Consider the following 19,941-nt stretch of genomic DNA (forward strand, 5'->3'; position numbering starts at 1 on the left):
TGGACACGTGGAAGTTTAGACGGATTAGACTCAGACGTGGGACGTTCTGCCCATAGAACTCCGCCTGACCTCTGAGATTCTCCCGTTCAGAAACGAATAAATAAACGCATTTAGTAAGATATCTCACCTCTTCTTGGTTCTTTCGGTAAAGTCACGTAGAAGGGAAATAATAAAATAATAAAAATAAAACATTATAAAATATGATTTCCCTTCTACGTGACTTTACCGAAAGAACCAAGAAGATGAATCCCTGCAGTCACGAAAGCTTTAAATCGAAATATATCTCACTTCGCTTTGGAGGAATTGGGTAGTCGTTTTTTTTAGGGCGCAAGTGTCATTGATGTGTGTTGAGCATTTGTAAGAAGATACCATTTGTATGCTCTGTCACTGATTAATTACACTGTGTGTTATATCTTACATATGTGTTTCTGTGACTTTTACTGACCATTATTTTATTATACTGTACAGTGCTCTAGAACCTCTGTGCGGCTTGTTGCGCTTTAGAAATCTTTCAAATAATAAAACATTGTGAAATCTCTACACCGTAAAGTGTGCGTGTAATGTATTTAGCTCGATCAAATAAACAAAAAACTGATGTCGAATTCTAATTATTTTACCTTTGCTAAGAACGTATCACAGCAGCACAGCGTATTACGCAGCTGTGTGCGAGTGATGTAGTATGACTGATGGGAATAATAAAACCCCATATCCCTCATCGGGCTGGAGCAACAGAACTATCTGCTCGAGGTCTTAGGCTCGGGAGGGCCCAAATAAGGGCTAACGACTCGTCAGAACTGACATCTCGTGCAGGGGCTTAAACGCAAGGGAAATCCTCTGAGGTCATTTCCCAAACGTGAAACGTCCAGGCGTGCGGCCAATTTGGTCCGTCGTAAAACACCGGCGCCCGTTCGCGTTTAAATTTTTATTTTTTTGCCGAGGCCAAACTCGAACACCGTGAGGTGAAGGGCACAAACCCTTCACCTGAGGTGAAGGGCACAAACCCTTCACCTCACGTGCGGAGGCGTTTCAAGAGTGTGAATTATATTCAGCGGCGATACCCCGATTTACGTCTCGTCCCTTTGACGTCGGCAATTCATTATGAACACCGACACCCGATTTGCGGCGCTTCAACCCCCGCTCACGGCATCATCTGTCCCTTCTCAGCCGTCACCCCCACCACCGACTACCCTGTACGCGAACCACTTTGCGTCGCGCGTAAGGAAATGGATCGTGCTGCAGAGCGCAATGTATTATTAACGTACGGTACTTTGGCGATTGGGAAAAATTGCTTTGACTGACGTCGTCTCAATATTTCGTTGTCGCACCTTACAGGAACGCATCCCTGACGTTAACTGGGGTATTACTGTGTATGATTTGTCGACAGTGATACACCACCTCTCGTTAAGAGACTGCGTGGTTCACAACACTGCGGTCTTAAAATAATGAATAGGGGGCACCGCAGAGGTGAGATGTTAACCATCTCGCCCGGTACACAGGAGTGCGTTGGTTCGATCCCCAGTCTGACTCCTGCTGTATATTTGGAGTTTGCGTGTTCTCCCTGTGGTTGCATGGATTTTTATACGGGTCCTCGGGTTTTCCCTCCACATTTATAAACACGCGTTTAGAGTATTTGGCTGCTATAAATGTCCACGTGATCAGCCACTTTGTTGAGCTGTCATTTGTGGCCAGGTCGCTTCTGAAAAAGATCTACAAAGCTCAGTGGGCCTTACCTGCTAAAATAAAATTAGTTTAGTTTATATAAATAATAGGTGACATTTCAGGCAATGCCCCCTCCTACAGAACACATAAAATGCGTACAACTTTTTCTTTCAAGGCCGCATTGTTCCTGATGAATGTGTTACGTTTGTTGTTGTTGTTATTTGTGCATTGCTGCCAAAGCGGCAGCAGCATCACAAAAAATGTGCACGGTTCATGACGACGGATGTGTACGTACTGTGTGCATGTGGGTCTACACATTTGGTACGATGCTTTGTTGACACTCACACGGCAGGGCAGTGAGTGTGCAGTAGAAACAACAGTTGGAATTCCACACAGCACCCATCCTAGCATGCAAGGAATGCAGTACACTACACCTGGACATGCCTCTTGCATTTGATCTTTTGAAGGCACATATTCAAGTTCTGTCTTTCACACTCTGCACAAGGGTACGCCAAGAAGCACGCTATTCACCACACGATCTGTCATCACCCAGCACTCAACCTCACCTGCTCTCTCCAGTATATATATAAAAGATTCTATGTCATCATCATCATCATCAGCAGCAGCAGCCATATTCTATCCACTACGGAATGGAGGTGTGCCAAGGACGTGGCAATTCCTCGCGGCCCTGCGACTCCACAAATTAATTAATTTCGTTCCTGTGCGCGATCTGATTTCACCGCTCCAACTGGCACAGCGGCAGTCCTCTCTCGTGTGTTGTCTCCTTTGACTGGCAGTCCGTTTACCTGTCTCGTCCGTCCGTTAACATCCCTTCTGGCGATTGTGTTTCGTGAGGACGGCCAGGAAACTCTAAGGTCTACCACAAGGATGGAGCAATGGGATGACCGATGAGCGCCGCATCGTTGCATCGCGAGGCCGTGACCGACGGCGACAGATTGGGCAGGCCTTCACCCAGCAGCGGATAGATCGTGTCTCATTCCCGATGATGATGACGATGATTACACTCGATCAATCTGTTCTTCATTGCATATAAGTATACATATGTCACGTAGCCTTTTTGCAGTTGTGCTGTGTTTGTTCTTAATCCGCGACGAGCGGTTCAACCCGAGGACACATCGGAGGGCCTTTGCGTATTTATTTAAATAATGTATATTAATTATAACTATCAATCACATATTTTAATTTATTTGGCGATGCTGCTGCTGCCGCTGGCAGTGGTGCAGAAGCAAGTTGAGCCAAAAAAAAACCGAGCCAACTCGACGCACTCGTCAATGATACCGTTGCGGCCTTAGAATTAAGCGAATCTACGAATACAATCGGCGACGTCCCGGGCTGAATCGGTCCCGGCTCTGTTAATTGTTCCTCCGCCGTAGGCCCCCCGTGCCACCGGCCACTGCGGAGTTCGCGGTGCCGAGGCTGCTTTTCACCTGTGTCGGGCAGCAGCAGGTCGTCGATGAGGTGGATGACCCCGTTAGTGGTGACGATGTCCTTGCGTATCACGTTCACCTTCCCGTTCAGGGTGATGTCGTCGCCGTTGCACGTGACCTGCAGCTTCGTCCCCTCGGCCGTCTCCACGGCGGTGGTGCCCAGGATGGACTCGGAGCATTGCAGGGACGAGATGAGGTGGTTGTTCACCATGGCTGTCGGGACAGGAGCGCTCGGTTATTTAGGGAGAGAGGATATAATGAACATCGTCATCGTCGGCATCGTGAGACATTTTGTGTCCACTGCTAGATGAATGAGCAATGTAAACTCTGCCTGCCTGTGTAGATGCACGGGGTAGAAGGTATGCAATGATTTGTCCCTCTGGTGACGCTATACATCCCGATACCTCTTCTTGGTTCTTTCGGTAAACCAAGAAGATGAATCCCTACAGTCACGAAAGCTTTAAATCGAAATCCCTATACCTGTCCGCCCATAAGGTTTACCCGTATTCTTGTACAGGGAAAATTAGTGTCCTGGATCATACGATGTTACGCCGTTTCAATACGGGCCAAAAAGTATTTTTGTCTATTTGTTTGTGTTTCTCCCTTGTGATGGGACTTTGTGGGATGAACGTTGAGATTTATAAGGGCGCGGGGTGACCAGTAAGGTCTGAATTGGTCTGTAATAAAGTAGGCACTGATAAGGGGGTTGCCAGATATGCGTTCTCACAATTAAAAGTTTCGATTCGATTCGCGAATCCGCTCCTTCTGGTCTCATTTTAACCGTCTAATATCTCGTGACCATCTCGTTTGCTGTATGCATGTTCGTTGAACTTCTTTCGCACCGTACGTAGCCAACTGTGCTCATCGGAGGCGCGTCGATGGCTCTTGGTTGATCGCGTTCAATGCCAGAATTGCGCGCGGTTTTTCGCGCGGCCTCTTAAACCATTCTTGGACGCGGCAATCGACGCATTTACAATGCGTGCAACGATCTACGCTAGTCGATAAATTTGACACCGCGCGCCTTCTACGCAGGAAGGCAACGCACAACTGACGGCTTTAAAACACCGCGTGCTCTCTAGACGGCAACTTAGCGACGCGGGTACAATCTGAGATTGGGGCGGGCAGAGTGGGAGGGGGGGGGCTCACACAGGGAACGACGTTGCAGTCATCGGTGATTATTGCGCAGCCCATCAATCCGCACCACAACGGGGAAACCCATTTTAACCCCCTCCCCCCCCACCTCCCACCTGGGAGGTAATCACCCCGGAGCGTTGATCCCTGGATCTGACACGCGCTGGCTTAGTACGTGACACGGTAATTAGCTCCCCGAATCGTACCGGCCATCTCATGCTTGGTTGTTAGACTTTCTCAACCCCCCCACCACCCTCGGCTCACCCCTCGGCCCACCCCATAATTGTTAGTGCCAGGAACTAAGCGTTACGGGAGGCCTGCTGCTGTCTCAAGTGGTTTTATTTCATTAGTTGCGTTTCTTCGGCAGTAACGACCCACAATTATGCGCTAAGTGTGGTGCGTGCGTGCGCGCGCATGCATTGCACGCCACGAGATGACCGCGCGTGCAAAACGGCATTTAATTTTGTCCCCGGGGGAGGACAAAAATAAATCGAGACCAGCATTAAAATATGAATTGCACTCAATTGAAACACCTGTTTGGCTGAAACATCCCTCCACGTGGAAATGTGCACGTGGTGACAATCGGCCGTGGGACATACCAAGCACCGCGATTTCTGAAAGGGTATTTCTTTTTTGTTCGTTAAAAATGCTCGCCTCCAGAATGTCGAGTCGATGTCCAACCAAGGGAACATTCAAGTACGACGTTTGAGCCAGATTTGTCGCGCAGGAGTGTTCCATTTAGCACACGAAGGCGATATTGAAAACGTAATTTCACCTCTTCCTTTTTGGAACGACACAGTCCCCCCCCGCCCCGCTGCTAATTGAATTACCCTTGAGTGCCGGAGGATCTGCCAGGATTCTGTTGAGCGTTCCCTTGGGGATTTTTTTAAACGCCTCATTGCTGGGCACGAACAGAGTGATGGGCCCCTCCGAGTTGAGCATTGGCATCAGTCCGGAGGCCTCCACTGCCGCCTGCGGACACCACGAAGAGACAGAAACGCAGATCTGAGATGCGAATGGGCGTTCATGGCCGTAGCTGCGTCAGCTAAAGAGGCCACGGTCAAGATATTAATGTTTTCTTTCACAAAAATTGGGCATTTAACTGTTGACAAAAGCTTGTTTTTTAGATGTATTTCCAGTGATGCAACATAATCCCCTTATCCCAGGCCCGGCTCCAGCCGTCGATGCTGTTGACTCCCTGCCCCTGTTCACGTCGAGGTTGAAGAACTTCCCCTTTCTCCCAGGCCCGGCTCCTCATGGATGGATGTGAACCATCGTCAACAGTGGGGTGTTTGGTGGTTTAACTGCCAAGGCGAGTGAACTTGGCCGGACCCGAGGGATGTTTGGTGGCGGTAGGGCCCAGCCCCAGAAGCCTCCTCAAGCCGGCACTCATTTCTCCTCCGCTTACGATACGAACTGCCTCTCTCTGCAGAGATGCGGGTCACATCTAAAGTTCACAATGAATACAATGTTGTCTTGCATTTGAAAGCTCGACTCTCATCACGGACGAGCAAAGACAAAGACCCCCCCCCCCTCCCGTATAGCCTCAACTGGCTGTTGGAGCAAGTGCTGTTAGCGAGCACCAATGAAGGCCGGCACGGCGCACGAGTTTGTGATCAACACCACGCACGGCCGCCTTTGTCTCCCCAGCGGCGACGGTTCAGGTGACCGTCACTGGTGTTGGCCGTGGGAGGGAAATGGAACTCGTGTCTCTGCCGGGTTGGTAGCGCAGCACCAACACCACGCCATTCGCAACGAGGTGACGTCACAATGGTGCCAGGCCAGGTGCACTTTGAGGCCACGCGAAGTGTCGAAGGCTCGCTGGCAGGAGGTCTCGGGACAGACCCAGCGGGTTGGTTGCCATGGGTTGGCTGACTGAGATGACCGGCAGACGCACCAAGCTGTTGCCCCCCCCCGCCCCTACTGTGCCAACTTGCTGCGTTTTGTTTTTATCCGCCGGGCGCTCCGCTCGTCGTTGTGAGCGTCGCTCCTCTAAGGCCCTCCATTGTTGTTGCTGGAGGGCGACTGACTCCAACTGCGCAGCAGCAGCAGCAGCGTCCTTCAGGAGCCTCTTCCAGACACGCGCGTGTGGGGCCGTCCATAAATGACGTCACGCGATTTTGGACGATTTTTGACCCCCCCCCCCCTCGTCACACGGCGTCACAAAAAGTCAGACCCCCCCCCTCGAATATGACGTCACAAAGCTCTGCCCCCCCCCCCCAAAAATAAAACATGATTTAAATCGCTTTAAACTATTGTCATTGTAGTGCGTATTTAATGTGGCGCTGCACTCTGATGTTGTAGGAGAAAATTTATTAAAAAGTCTATTCAATTAAGTAGAACGTGTTGTCTATATTTATTCAAAGTTGAGCATTTTGATGTGACGTCACATTTCTCAAACACCCCCCCCCCCCCACCCCCTCGTCACACATCGTCACAAATGTCTGACCCCACCCCCTCCCCCCCCTAGGTGCGTGACGTCATTTATGGACGGCCCCCTGTCCACACACCCGCATCGACTCCATGTCCTCGTCGTAGCTGATGACATCGCCGATCATGTTGGACACGGGCACGACGACGCGGTCGATGACGTGCACCACGCCGTTGGTCGCCAGGTGGTTGGGGCGGATGAGACGGGCGCAGTTCATGGTGATGATCTGCGAACGACAACGGGAGAGAGAGAGACGCTCTCGTTTCGAGGCCGTGACTCAGAGAGGGCACTCCGGGGGGAGGGGTTCAGGGTGGTGCTGAGAGGTGCAGGAAGGCCCTGTCCTGCGATTATAAGCGTCAAGCAGTTAGTTCACCAGCATTGCTTGAAGATACACTGTGCTTTGAAACCGGTGCAGAGTTTGCGTGTATTGAACCAAAGCTTGAACGTCTTTCGCACCGTACTTAGCCAACCGTGCTGCTGGGATTGTGCACTTCCAGAAGGCCACGTGGCTGATGGCACGTGTCATTTGTGTGTGTTTTCTTTATTTTATTTGCGCGGAGCGACAGACGCGTGTGCGCGACGGAGACGGAGCAGGTGAATCAGGTGGGTGCGGGCGGGCGCGCTCTCACCCCGTTGGGGTAGTGGTTCACGTAGAGCTTCTGCTTCTCGTACATGGAGGTGAGCACCGTGCCGTCCTTGAGGTCACTCGTGAGCAGCCGCCGGTCCACCATGTGGTAGCGCAGAGCGTTGAGCAGCTCGATGTTCACGTTGGTCGTGAGCGAGTCGCGAACCTCCTGCACGCGAGAGGTTAAACCAGGGATCAGGATTTAGTCGCGAACCTCCTGCACGCGAGGTTAAACCAGGGATCAGGATTTTCCTCACCGAGGGCCGCTAAAGGACTTTTACAAACCGTTGGCGAGACAGGCAATTAAACAATTTGAACAATAATGTCGCCTCTTCTTTTTCTACATTTCTGGTTTTGCTCATGAATAAAATCAATCGGTATGTCTTGACAACATCAGAGATTGGTGCCAGAAAGATGTTGCACTACTTGGGCACATTGGCACAAGACGGAGAGGAAAGTGGACCCCGACAGGGTATCTGCCCATCGTGATGATGATGATGATGTTTGCCCACGTGAGAACGTGTTTAGATTGGCTCCGTCAGGTGGTGGAGGGTTCTCGTTAAACATTGGGATACCAACACGACCGAACCCAAAGTAAACTAATGATGAATCATAGTGCTGGTCATGAATGGATCGATATGTGTTAACGGGCCGTTTCAAAGTGGTGGTTGTGGGTCATATGAAATGAAGTTATGCCCGTGCTTATTAACACGAGACGCACACACAGGAATATTTGTGTGTAGGTGCATATGTGTGTGTGTTAGGCCATGTGTGTGGGGAGCGGTAGTGTAGCGGTTAGCGCGCTGCGCTACGAACCTGGCGACCCGGGTTCGATTCCCGCTCACGGCCAACGCCCAGTGACGATTATCTGAACCGGTCCTGGGCCTCCCCTAGGTCGACTCAGCCTCAAATGAGTACCTGGTGCGATGTGTAAACATCGCCACTGGGGAGACAAAGGCAGCCGGCCGTGGTGTTGGCCACCCACCCCCTCGTGTGCCGTGCTGGCCTTCATAGGTGCTCGCTAACAGCACTTGCCCCTACAGTCTGTTCAGGCTATACAGGGGATCTTTTTGTGTTAGTCCATGTGTGTGTGTACCTCCATATCTGTGTGTGTGTAAGTCGATGTCTTTGTGTGTGGGGGTCAATGTCTGTGTGTGTAGGTCGATGTGTGTGTCTGTCTTTTTCGCCCGGGCAACGCCGGGCACTTACCGCTAGTCTCCTATAGAAAGGAACAACGATCAAAAGAATGCCCCTCTAATTGTATAACCTAACAATAGCTTTATCCAGGGTTTCGGCCGAGGAGGGGGATACACACACACACGTGGACTTACGGGGACTCCTTCACGTTCCCTAGCGAGCATGTGAATAGACACGCGCACACACACAAGGGAACATTGATCTGTACGGTCTAATAGTAGACCGCTCTTATAAAATATCTTAACAAAGCTTTCAACTAATCGCCAACATCTTGCAGTGTTCTTAAAAAGTATAGAACACCCTGTGAAGTGCTGAATAGGAACAAGTTCCCACACACACCGATTTCATCTTTTCGCTAACGGCCGATAATCAGGGCTAGGCACCCATGAGAGAGAGAGAGAGGGAGGGGTGGAGAGAGGGGCACGCACGGAAATAATAACAATTAAAAAAGCTTAAAGTGCCATTGGCAAAAGCCCTGCGCTTGTGCGCTTGACTTAACAAAGAGTGCAACATCGTTCTCAGCGGGGGGAAACCGTTTGGCCCCAACTAAGTGGTGAATTGAAGGACCCACCCTCCAGCTAATTTAAACCCGGACGCCGATGCTATACAGCGCTAAGCCTGCCTCTAATGTCATGCACAGTGCACACAAGGCAAACGCGCAACAAAGACCGATTTCCCCAGAGAATGAAAAGGACCTTCAAACGAAATACTCCCTGCAATTTTTGGCGGAATTAAAGTCACGTGCATTTGCTAAAAGCACGTTTCAAATGCACGGCTTTACACAGATTGACACTTCTTATCGTGCGAGCAAACAGAAGCTTCTGTTTGCGTTGTTCACTCCCGAGAGGCGGCTGCGTAACGGCGTCGCATGGCTGCACGACCCCAGAGGATGACACCGTGGGACGGCTGCTGTCACCTCTTCAGTCGGCCCCTCACCGCAGCCGGGGGGGGGGGGGCGACTGAAGGTTCTACCTCGCAATTCAATGACTTGTCCCTGTTAGGGGACACAATTCGAATGATACTGGTAGGAACCTCCTGGTTCCACCAGCCCACAGGGGATTATTGTGTCCGTCCGTCGTGCATCCAAAAATGGGAGGGGTCGGGCTGGGTGGAGAGGGTGGGGAGGGGCTGGGTGGGGAGGGGAGGGTGGGGAGGGGCTGGGGGGAGGGGCTGGTCATCCCGTGGTGCCCTTATAAAACTCAACGTTTAGCCTACTCACGCCAGCTTGTGCCCGCCCTCACAGTCGGGCATATTTGCGGAATACACCACGCCGCCGTTGACCCTGGCCACTTACCGAGCAACCCAACGTTCCTACCAGCTCCCTCCGCAGGAATGTGTTTAATTAATTATCTTGGTAGCGTTGTGGTTAAATGTATCGAGCCGAGGCTCCCGTGTGCAGTGGAGGACCTACCTTGGGCAGCTCTAACCACGCCTCATTGCTGGGAGCGAACATGGTGTGAGCTCCAGGCCCCTCGATCTCAGGCCGCAGTCCCGACTGGTTCGAGTATTTCTGCGTGAGAGTGGCCTCGATGGGATCCAGCGTCTCGTAAACGTTCACGATGGGAGTGACTGGTGCACGGAAAAAAAAGGCAGGGAGGAAAAACACGTCGTGTTCACGATCACAACAGCAGCAGCAGAAGCAGCGGAAGCATTGAGATTATTACATTTAAATGCACACAGTCGCTGGCATACAAATATCTCCTGTATAGCTTTAACAGACTGATGGGGCAAGCGCTGTTAGTGAGCACTTATGAAGGTCGGAACGGTACACGAGGAAATGGGTGGCCAGCACCACGCCCGGCCACGTTTATCTCCCGAGTGAAAATGTTAACACACAGCACCAGGTACTCATTTGCGGCTGAGTCAACCTAGGGGAGGCACAGCACGGGTTCAGATAATGATCACTGGTGTTGGCCGTTAGCGGGAATCGAACTCGGGTCACTGGGTCCATAGTACAGCGCGCTAACCGCTGCGCCACCACTCCCCATCATTGTGTGTTTTGTGTGCGATGGGGGAAACACAAAGCACTTGTGAAACCCACATCCTGGCACAATGTGGGAATGTTTTCATAACAGTGCGCAGAAGAAAAAAACAAGAATCTATTCCTAACACAGAGGAAGTGGAATTGAGTCTTGGTCATGGTGATTTGATCCCCATATTGAAATTGCATAGACAGCATAATGCTCACTTAGACCACTGACAACCAGCCCCAACTCAGATATCATTGAACGCCAGTGGTGAGTGATATTAGTTCTGGGAGGCCAACACATGATCGACATGGCATGCGGAGGTATTCATCCAGCAGTGGAGTTAAAAAGTGATGTAAATTATTATTATGATATAGAACCAAACCTCACTTAATCTCGTTACAATTCACATATTCAACGTATTTCATTTTATTTAACTGGATGGTTTGTTTTATGAATTGTGCAGAAATATATAATTATTTGAGAATGGTGGTAAAGGTTTTAGTTGAAACTATGAAGATATTGATTCATATGCAAAGATAATTCACTTTGTTCAAAAGTATAACGGGAGGGGGCGGGGGGGCTTACAAGATTTCCCATTATTCTCAAATATTTAACGCTGGGTGAACAAATATTCAGGAGGCACACATATATAACATGTATTTTTAAATCATTTATATTAAGTTCACTTGCTTGCTTGCTTGCGCGCTTACGACCGTGCAAATCTTTCGGTCGTTTTTTAACCCACTTCCCGTGATCCAATCGAGCTGACATTTTGCACACAGACTCGTTGTGCGTGACAATTTATTTTCGTGAAAATTTTTTTCCTAAATTTTCCACTTTTTAGGAGAAATTATTTTTTTCATATTTAATTTAAAATACCAATGTGATAAAAATGAAACTCTTACTCAAGAAAAACAGAAATGAATAATAAAATAAAACCGATGCCACGCATATAAAGGATTTATAGTCAAAAACTTTGTTTTTACGGCTAAATTTTTTTTCCTGACACCGACGTTACAGTGATGGAATGAGGGTTCGCCCGTGCTCACATCGATGAGCGTAAAAAGACACTCACTTGCCGAACAGCCATCGACGCCGTCCACTCTGACGTAGCCTGGGCAGCACTCGTGGGTCACGATCCTGTGCGAGAGAGGGCAGCGAGAGGCCCACGTGTGAAAGGCAGGCACCGCTTGCTCCCACATTCCAGGACAAATAAGGCCCCCAGTTGTCCAGCAGTGGCCTCTTCCTCCAGATGCCTGCCGTACATGTTGCTTTCCCCGTTGCCATGCCCGGGGCCAAGCTAAACCCTGACCTTTTGTGTTGTTGTTGTTGTTACACAACGGTGGGCTTCTTCAACAGGTGGCAACACGAATTATGAGTTCCTCCTGCCTTGCTACCGGGAGGTACGGGTCCCGGAGTCGTTCGTGCACATGACAGGTTTCAGAGCAAGGGTCAAATCCCTCACTTTATTTCGACGCCGCATCTCCCATAATTGATGCTCGAAAGGCCCTCTGGGGTTTCTAGGTGGGTCAGTTGTAAGTGAAATGACTTATGGCTTTGAAGCCACTTTGTCTACCCACCCTTTCGTCTCCCCCCCCCCCCCAACAATGTGTTTTTTTTTTTTCAAAAGGAATGACAGCCCTGCATGTGGCTCGTCCAGACGCGGGCGTAGAAGGTGCAGGCGGGAAGCAGAGTTACTCATGCACAGTCTGCGGCCTGACCTTTCAAACAATGAGCGCCTGCCAGACATTGCGCTCATTTTTTTCTTCGTTTTTTCCATTATGTATTTCCCGAGGCACCAGCTCCCTCTGCCCCCCACCCCCCACTACAACCACCCCCTGGCGGGTTGAAGTCTCAGAGCCAAGCTAATTAAGAGGCCGTTTAGGATTTTATGCCCCGCTAAACGCGTCCGCAAATCGTGCGAGGGCTTGTACGAATTACACATCCCGGGCAGAGCTTATTTTCGGAGCGCTGGGTTCACGCCCTGCGCACACACCTGTACACACACACACCTACACACACCTGTACACACACCTGTACACACACCTGTACACACACCTGTACACACACACACCTGTACAAAGACAAAGATCCCCCGTATAGCCTTAACAGACTGTAGGGGCAAGTGCTGTTAGCGAGCACCTATGAAGGCCCGCACGGCACACGAGGGGGTGGGTGGCCAACACCACGCCCGACCGCCTTTGTCTCCCCAGTGGCGATGTTTACACACCGCACCAGGTACTCATTTAAGGCTGAGTCGACCTAGGGGAGGCCCAGGACCGGTTCAGATAATCGTCACTGGTGTTAGCCGTGAGCGGGAATCGAACCCGGGTCGCCAGGTTCATAGCGCAGCGCGCTAACCGCTACACTACCGCTCCCCATTCACACCTGTACACACACCTGTACACACACACACCTGCACACACACACACCTGTACACACACACAGACCTGTACACACACCTGTACACACACACCTGTACACACACACACCTGCACACACACACCTGTACACACACACCTGCACACACACCTGTACACACACACACACCTGCACACACCTGTACACACACACACCTGTAAACACACACACCTGTACTGATCGTAAATGCAGATGTGCGGGAGTCGCCGGAGCTGACGTGAACCCTGAAGCCGGAGCTGGCTACACCGTTCAAGCGGAATGAAGCAGATATGCAACAGTGTTCTTTTACATTAAAGTTGAGGGCGTTTCAAAGAGTTGTGATTCCAAAACTTCAGTCTCCCATGACCACCACCACTGTGCAACTTTCCACGTCTATCAAGTCAAGCGAACGTGATCTACGTTACACAGAAAGCATGGACATTTCCCGGTGCAACGGTGCGACTCACTTGAAGTGTCATTATTATATTCGCGCCATACCCACACACCCACGAAAATAGCAGGTGTGGACCAAATATAACTGGAATGGACTGAGCAGGAATTGTGTTGCCTCCTATACTAGTCCAGTGAACTCCATGCCTTGTTTTATGGACGGGTTTTCACTATGCCCTACAAAGTGCAGGACAGATCGTGGAAGGGGAGTGGGGGGTAACCGAGTCAAAAATAGGGTTTTGCAGCGTTCCGCTTTTTTAAAAATAGTCCAAAAGACTGCAGAGGTCAACAAATACCGTTAACTCTACACACGTGTTCAATTTATTAAACCGATTCGTTCAACACTCTGACGGGGGGGGGGGGTGGAGGGGGGCTACGTGTTTACCTGGTTATTTTTACAAATGCCGTCACACGATCGATGTGACGAATGTGGCGTAATTTTGGCAAAGAAACGTTCTTGGTATCCGACCCCCGGGTGCACCACTACGTTGTGGGATTTGAACCCACGACCTTCTTGCTTGCGAGGCAAGCGTTCAACCAACTCATCCATCCTCACGTCTATATTTACGCGTGCGCAATAAAAGTGGTGCTAACGTACAAGCGCACAAACGTGACGGCGTGAAAAAGTTCACGGTGCACTCTCCGTGCACCGTTTAATGTTGTTATCGTGCAAAAGGGCTTCAAATTATCCGTAGCGTGCCGCATTATTTGATTGCGTTCAGATGAGACCTTTTCAACCCATCGTATATTACGGGGATGAGTAGTATTCTATGTTTTAGTGTGGAAATACTCCGTTCTGACACAGTGGTTCATGCACTTCACTATGAACCCAGCGACCTCAGTTTGATTCCCATCAGTGACAGTGATATCTGAAACGGTCCCGAACACTGCCTTAATCCATCGTACACTGACCAGAGTAGTGAAGTATGGTCTTTTAGTTTCCTTGACTTTGGTGGGAGAAGGCCTTTATCCAATAGTGCATTTACAAAGGGCTATAGATTGTTGTTTATTTTTGTACACTATTAAACTGCATAGCAAACAGTACATAATCACATATTTACCATACCGTCATTTACATGTTTTTTTGACACTAGTGAATATCATATTAAATACTGGAATGAATCTGAGCTGCACACACAGTACAGCTTTAACTAAGTTAAATTATTTATACGGAAAGCCTTACTGAGTCTTTAAACTAATTTAACTCAATTTATCTGAACGCCATTTCTTGCATTCTCCACCGACACAAATAATAATCATTAATTATATTTATTCATGAAGCCTCACTGAGTCCAACGTGGGGATTGTTTGGCCAATTCCACCGGTAAGTGTTTGGCATCATGTGGGAGGAAGCCACAGAATCTGGAGAACACCCAACCACCTCGCGGTGCCACACCTACAACACCTGGCAAACCTCCGGTGGCTTCGCGCCCCAGTACCAAACCAGGCTCAAGCCCAAGCTTGTCATCTGGATTACCTCGAGAGAAATTCTTAAGTCCTGCGGAGGCACAAGATTCGTAACCAGATTGCTGGGTTGGACCCAACACGTCTGGCTCATTCAATGCGAGCTGTCGCTGAAACGAACGCTCGCTCCGCACTCACGTTTTCTTGCCGCAGATCTGCTTCTGGTACCACTGCTTGCAGTTGGAGTAGTATTTCTTATCTGTGTCCACCACCTTCTGCACGGCGCACACGTTGGCCCTGTGGTGAGATCATCAGCTCGGTTAATGCGGAGCCAAAGATCCCCCAGACAGCCTTAACGGACTGTTGGGGCAAGTGCTGTTAGCAAGCGGCAACTATGACGGCCGGCACAGCACGCGAGGGGGTTGCACCACGCCCCGTTGCCCCTGTGGCGATGTTTACACACCGCACCAAGTACTCATTTGAGGCTGAGTCAACCCAGGGGAAGCCCAGGACCAATTCAGATTGTCGTCGCTTACCCACGGACATACGCGTACGCCTCGCACAGCGTGAACACATTGCTCGCGGTGTCTAACGTGAACAGTTAATCGTAATAAATGTAATTAACGTGTTCACCTCTGTGGTGCATATACCCTCTAGAAAGGGAATTTAGGTCTAACATTTGTTTTTAAGCCGTGGAAAGGCTGAACTTATTTTTCTACATGCGTCGTTACACACACAAACTTTGAATACATTTTTTAATTCCATGAGTTTTTGCGGTGCGTATATATACATTTTTACTTGGCATGTTAGATACGGAATTGTACACGTAACAATTCTGACCAACATTGTGAATTAAATTTGCTTAAATGGAAGTACTTTCAGAAATGTTGTCATATATAAAATAATGCCTTAACGTATAAGTTGCTAAAATACTCTCTCTATATAAATGTAAATCGCACCTTATCTCATGGGAGATGAGTACACGCAAGAAAAAAACGACATTTAAAAATCTCACGAAACAAAGGTAATCGAGAAGACATTGCCAACAAATTAATCGCGCAATAAATTCAACGCAGCCCTTTGCAAAAAGCCATCGCTTTTTGCTCCGACCGCAACCAAAATTTGACCGTCGCTCGCAAAAACGTCGACAAGCGGCAAGATCTCGGACGAGAAAGAGAGAGAGAGAGCAAGAAAGATGGGGGGGGGGGGGGGTTGCTGTTACCCTTGTGTCCGGCCGCGGATGCGACTGTGGGACACGGTGCGGTCGAAGTGCGATGCGTTCGCCACCAGCGAGAACGCTAGCGCAACGAGGAGACACGAGGCGAGCATGGTGCAGGTTCCCAGAGAGCCGAGCAGCGACACGAATGGGGTGGCCTCCGTCGCTCCACCGTCGTTATATAGGGGCTCAGGAGCCGGCTCCGGGTAGGCGGAGAAATTGCGGCCACGTTATTTGAGTGCCACTGGCTCTCCCCCCCCACCCCCCCCAAAAAAAGTGTTTTTCAAAGTGCGGCCACGGGGGGTTTTGCACGGAGGCAAATGCCCTCCAGTGGCAAGGAGGGGTAATTTTGCGTGTCACGCAATCGTTTTTAAGCTCCTTTTGTCAATCCACTGCTGGATGAAAGCATCCCCATGCCGTGTTAGTCGTGGGGGGGAGTAGGGTAGGTGGTGGCGGTGGGGAGAGCTGTTTGACCGTACTTCAACACGCCGGTCAGTGCAGGTTTGTGAAGAGGAGACCACTCAGGATTGTTTCAAATATCGCTCGAATTTTTATGTTAGGCGTCTGACGGAGTTGGGTCGCCAGACTCGTAGCGCAGCGCGCTAACCACTGTGCCACTGCTCCACCCTGCCTGTACCGTGTAATATGCATCGGTGGCTGGATATCCTAAGAGTTTGCACTCTCACCGCTAACCTAACTATTTCAGACTCTGTCTTCTCGACAGAGCTGCTCTCCACCTGACGACGGCTGCTTGCGTTGTGGCCGAAACGTCGTGAGAATTATTTCATTATGTTTAATTTTTATTATTTATTATTTCCATTCTACGTGACATTACCGAAAGAACCAAGAAGATGAATCCCTGCAGTCACGAAAGCTTTAAATCGAAATTTAACTATGGACATTAAGTTGACGTCGTATGCCGTTGTCACGGCCCAAATCCCACGTTTGAAAGATTACATAGAGCAAGGCCACTCCACGTATCACTCGCCAAAGTACCAGGGGGGGAGCATTGTCAAAGTTCCTATGCTCACTCGCCACCGATGCTAGCCGAGGTCACGGGGTTGTGAGCATAGGAACTTTGACAATGCCCCCCCCCCTGGTACTTTGGCTCGCCGTTGTAAAGGCTGAGTGATGGCTGCTGTGGAGCATTAGTAGCTCAGATGTCACGAGCCGCTGATGTTCGCCATGACTGGGGAATACAGCTCGGGTTGTCAAGATTGTCGATGGGAATTTGTGGATGTCACTCATGGAGAGTTTTCCCAAGATTCTGATCCTCTCATCCGTCAAGGTCCACATTTTCATGTTCCCAAATCTTCAAAGACAAATTTAAATTCTGCACGGTGTTGGGGCATGTAGAATGTAAGTGTGGAATATCTATCCAGGATACTTCAATTTAGTGCCTGGTGTGAATTAATTGTGCGCTGATTTTTGCACATTCAAAAACCACAAATATAAATGTAACCAAATATTTCACTTAATAATGACTGTATTTGTCAGAAATAAGCCAAAATACATTTTAAATACAGAACTCTGCTGGTCTGCTTCCACTGGGGCAGCCAATTGGGTGCAACGAAATCTCTTACCAGCAGTCCTATTTGTCCAGTTACTTGTGGCACATTCACACATTTTCTCTTACAGATAAGTGGAGTACAATCGGGTTAACCCCGCGGATAATAGTATCCACAATGATAGTGATTCCCCACACATCGCCAGTACGTTGCGCGGGGCCTTATTGTCCGGACTCAACAACTCTTTGTGCCGTTTAAAAAAAAATAGACAGATCTTACATGGTGATGTAACTCAAGTGACCTCTGGTGGATAAAATGCTCAGTGGTTGGCAGATTTCTTCGGCTCGAACACGAACGGTTCAAAAACAAGAGTCGAACAAATCTGGCTTGCATCGCACTCTCGCAAAGGAGCCATGGATACATTATGTTTGTTTGAACGTGAAGTGCCCTTTTTGCTTAAATATATATTTTAACAAGACAACAAACAACTTGGGATCTCGTACCTTCATTTAGAACGTTTTGTTCCAAGCTGGTGGGGAAATTCTGAGCGCACCCTAACGGCGAAACCACAATTCCTCGGGCAATAAAATCTTGAAAACTATAAATAATGAACTAATGGCTAATAAACATGTTCATAACTATCAATGCTTAATTTTTGTCCATTATACACATCCTGGCCCATCTAAGAACAGATTCCAATATGAAGCAATTCACGATTTACTCGTTTGCCAACGGCTTCCAATTTATGGTCTCGGTGCAGGCGCTTTGTTCCTATGCACAGTAAACACAGTTTAACCCTCGCCCTTATTCCTCGTGATGCTTGCCAGTGGCTTAAACAGCTTAACGGGGTTAAGAAATGGGAAATTTTCCACCAGGGCGGTCAAATATCGCAGAGGTGAGAATTGTGCAGCCAATTGCCCAGTCGAAAGTTCATATTCTGATCCGCGGACTAAATAAATAAAATAAACTCATTTAATTTTACCAGGTAAGGCCCCCTGAGCTGTATAGCTGTTTTTCAAATGCGACCTGGCCACAAATTAGAACTCAACGAAGTGGCTTATCATGTTGAAATTTGCAGCAGCCAAATACTCTAAACGCGTGATGTTGATTCTAGATGTGGAGGGAAAAACCGGAGGACAAGAGAAAAATCCACGTGACCACGGGTAGAGAGAGAGAACATTCAAACTCCAAATACTCAGGCAGAGCCGGCCCAGCCACTAAGCGACCCTTGCAATTGCAAAGGGCCCCGTGGCCAGCAGAGGGCCCCCTAGAGTCACTGCTAGCTAGTGGGTGAAAAAAATCATACATCAAAGGGGCCTCCAACCAAATTTTGTTTAGGGCCCCCAAAGGTCTAGGGCCGGTTCTGTACTCAGGCAACAGGGTTGTGGCTCGAACCTACGACCTCTTGTATACCAGGCGAGGCCGTTAACATCTCGCCGCCGTGGCGCCACGATGAATGTAGACCGGACTCCAACGAAAGAACCAAAGAGTATGGATTCCTGCAGTCACGCAAGCTTCAAACCAAGATTGGACTCCAACACTCCATGGACTCGCCAGCACCAACCTCTCCTATCTCGTTGCCACGCTGTCGTTGGGGCGGTGACACGACCCAGCCGTGGGCAGAAGTTCGCGGTTCGAATCCAACGGCCACCTTGGTTATCGCTGCGCGTGCACTAACCGTAAACACAGCGTCTGCTTCACAGGCCACGTTAAATATCCCGCGGCGTGATTCACAGGAGCAGGACATTGTGACCTGCCATCGTGGTCCAATAATTGAGAAGTTACCTGCGAATGACTCGATTGGTATCACACACGGCAACATTGCCTCCCCACTGAGATGCTACTGATGATTGCGTCTGTGAAACGCAGCGCCTTTGTGGTAGCCTTGCGCTATGGGCGCGAATATCAAATGTATGACATTCTTATTAATATTGATTTGCAAATCTACGTCTCCATTGTATTGCAATCATGCCCGCACACAAACCGTAAATACGCACTCATCAATTAACGATTACATCCGTATGTTTATTACATTGCAATATAACAGTTTGTAGTGTCGTCGGCTACTGCATTAATTACGTAACACAGCGTTTTGTTGATTTTCCTCGTTTCAACAGTACATTGGCAAAGATATAGAATCCAGTGTATGCTTTGTATACAATGCATAGTGGCGCTCTACACATACCTATGCAGTCTATTCCAAATACAGCGGGTACGTCTACACAACATCCTCTTGCTAAAAGTGCGTGCAGGCCGCATGGCTCAGTGCTTCTCATATGCGCATATTGCCAATCCGTTTGGCAGATTAGCAGAAGGATTATATGCTGCGCGGTGCTCTTAAAGTCACGCGTAGAGTGTGTAACTTTGGCCTCAAGGTCTCCGAACACCGTAATACATTTGTGGCAGGATGCGTGTTTCTGTTTTTTTTTTGCAGCAAACCGGACAGCGGGATGAAAATTCACAGGCCTTGCTAATTGGTGCGAGGCATAGTGGCCTCCATCT

At 49.2% G+C, this 19,941-nt stretch overlaps 1 protein-coding gene across 1 annotated transcript in view; it reads right to left on the reverse strand.

Annotated features, from left to right (window-relative positions):
• LOC144936123 (transforming growth factor-beta-induced protein ig-h3-like) overlaps nucleotides 1-16,076 on the reverse strand; it is a 31,492-nt gene extending 15,416 nt beyond the window's left edge. The window contains exons 1-8 of the mRNA XM_078863004.1: nucleotides 15,938-16,076; nucleotides 14,914-15,012; nucleotides 11,537-11,601; nucleotides 9,903-10,060; nucleotides 7,299-7,463; nucleotides 6,749-6,895; nucleotides 5,069-5,210; nucleotides 3,108-3,320 (exon numbers count right to left, since the gene is read on the reverse strand). Of these exons, the coding sequence (XP_078719130.1) occupies nucleotides 3,108-3,320; nucleotides 5,069-5,210; nucleotides 6,749-6,895; nucleotides 7,299-7,463; nucleotides 9,903-10,060; nucleotides 11,537-11,601; nucleotides 14,914-15,012; nucleotides 15,938-16,044 (1,096 nt within the window). The 5' untranslated portion in view covers nucleotides 16,045-16,076. The remainder of the gene's footprint in view (nucleotides 1-3,107; nucleotides 3,321-5,068; nucleotides 5,211-6,748; nucleotides 6,896-7,298; nucleotides 7,464-9,902; nucleotides 10,061-11,536; nucleotides 11,602-14,913; nucleotides 15,013-15,937) is intronic.
• Nucleotides 16,077-19,941: the final 3,865 nt, after the last annotated feature.

The sequence above is a fragment of the Lampetra fluviatilis genome, chromosome 15 (assembly GCF_964198595.1).
Source record: "Lampetra fluviatilis chromosome 15, kcLamFluv1.1, whole genome shotgun sequence".
Lineage (NCBI taxonomy): Eukaryota > Metazoa > Chordata > Hyperoartia > Petromyzontiformes > Petromyzontidae > Lampetra > Lampetra fluviatilis.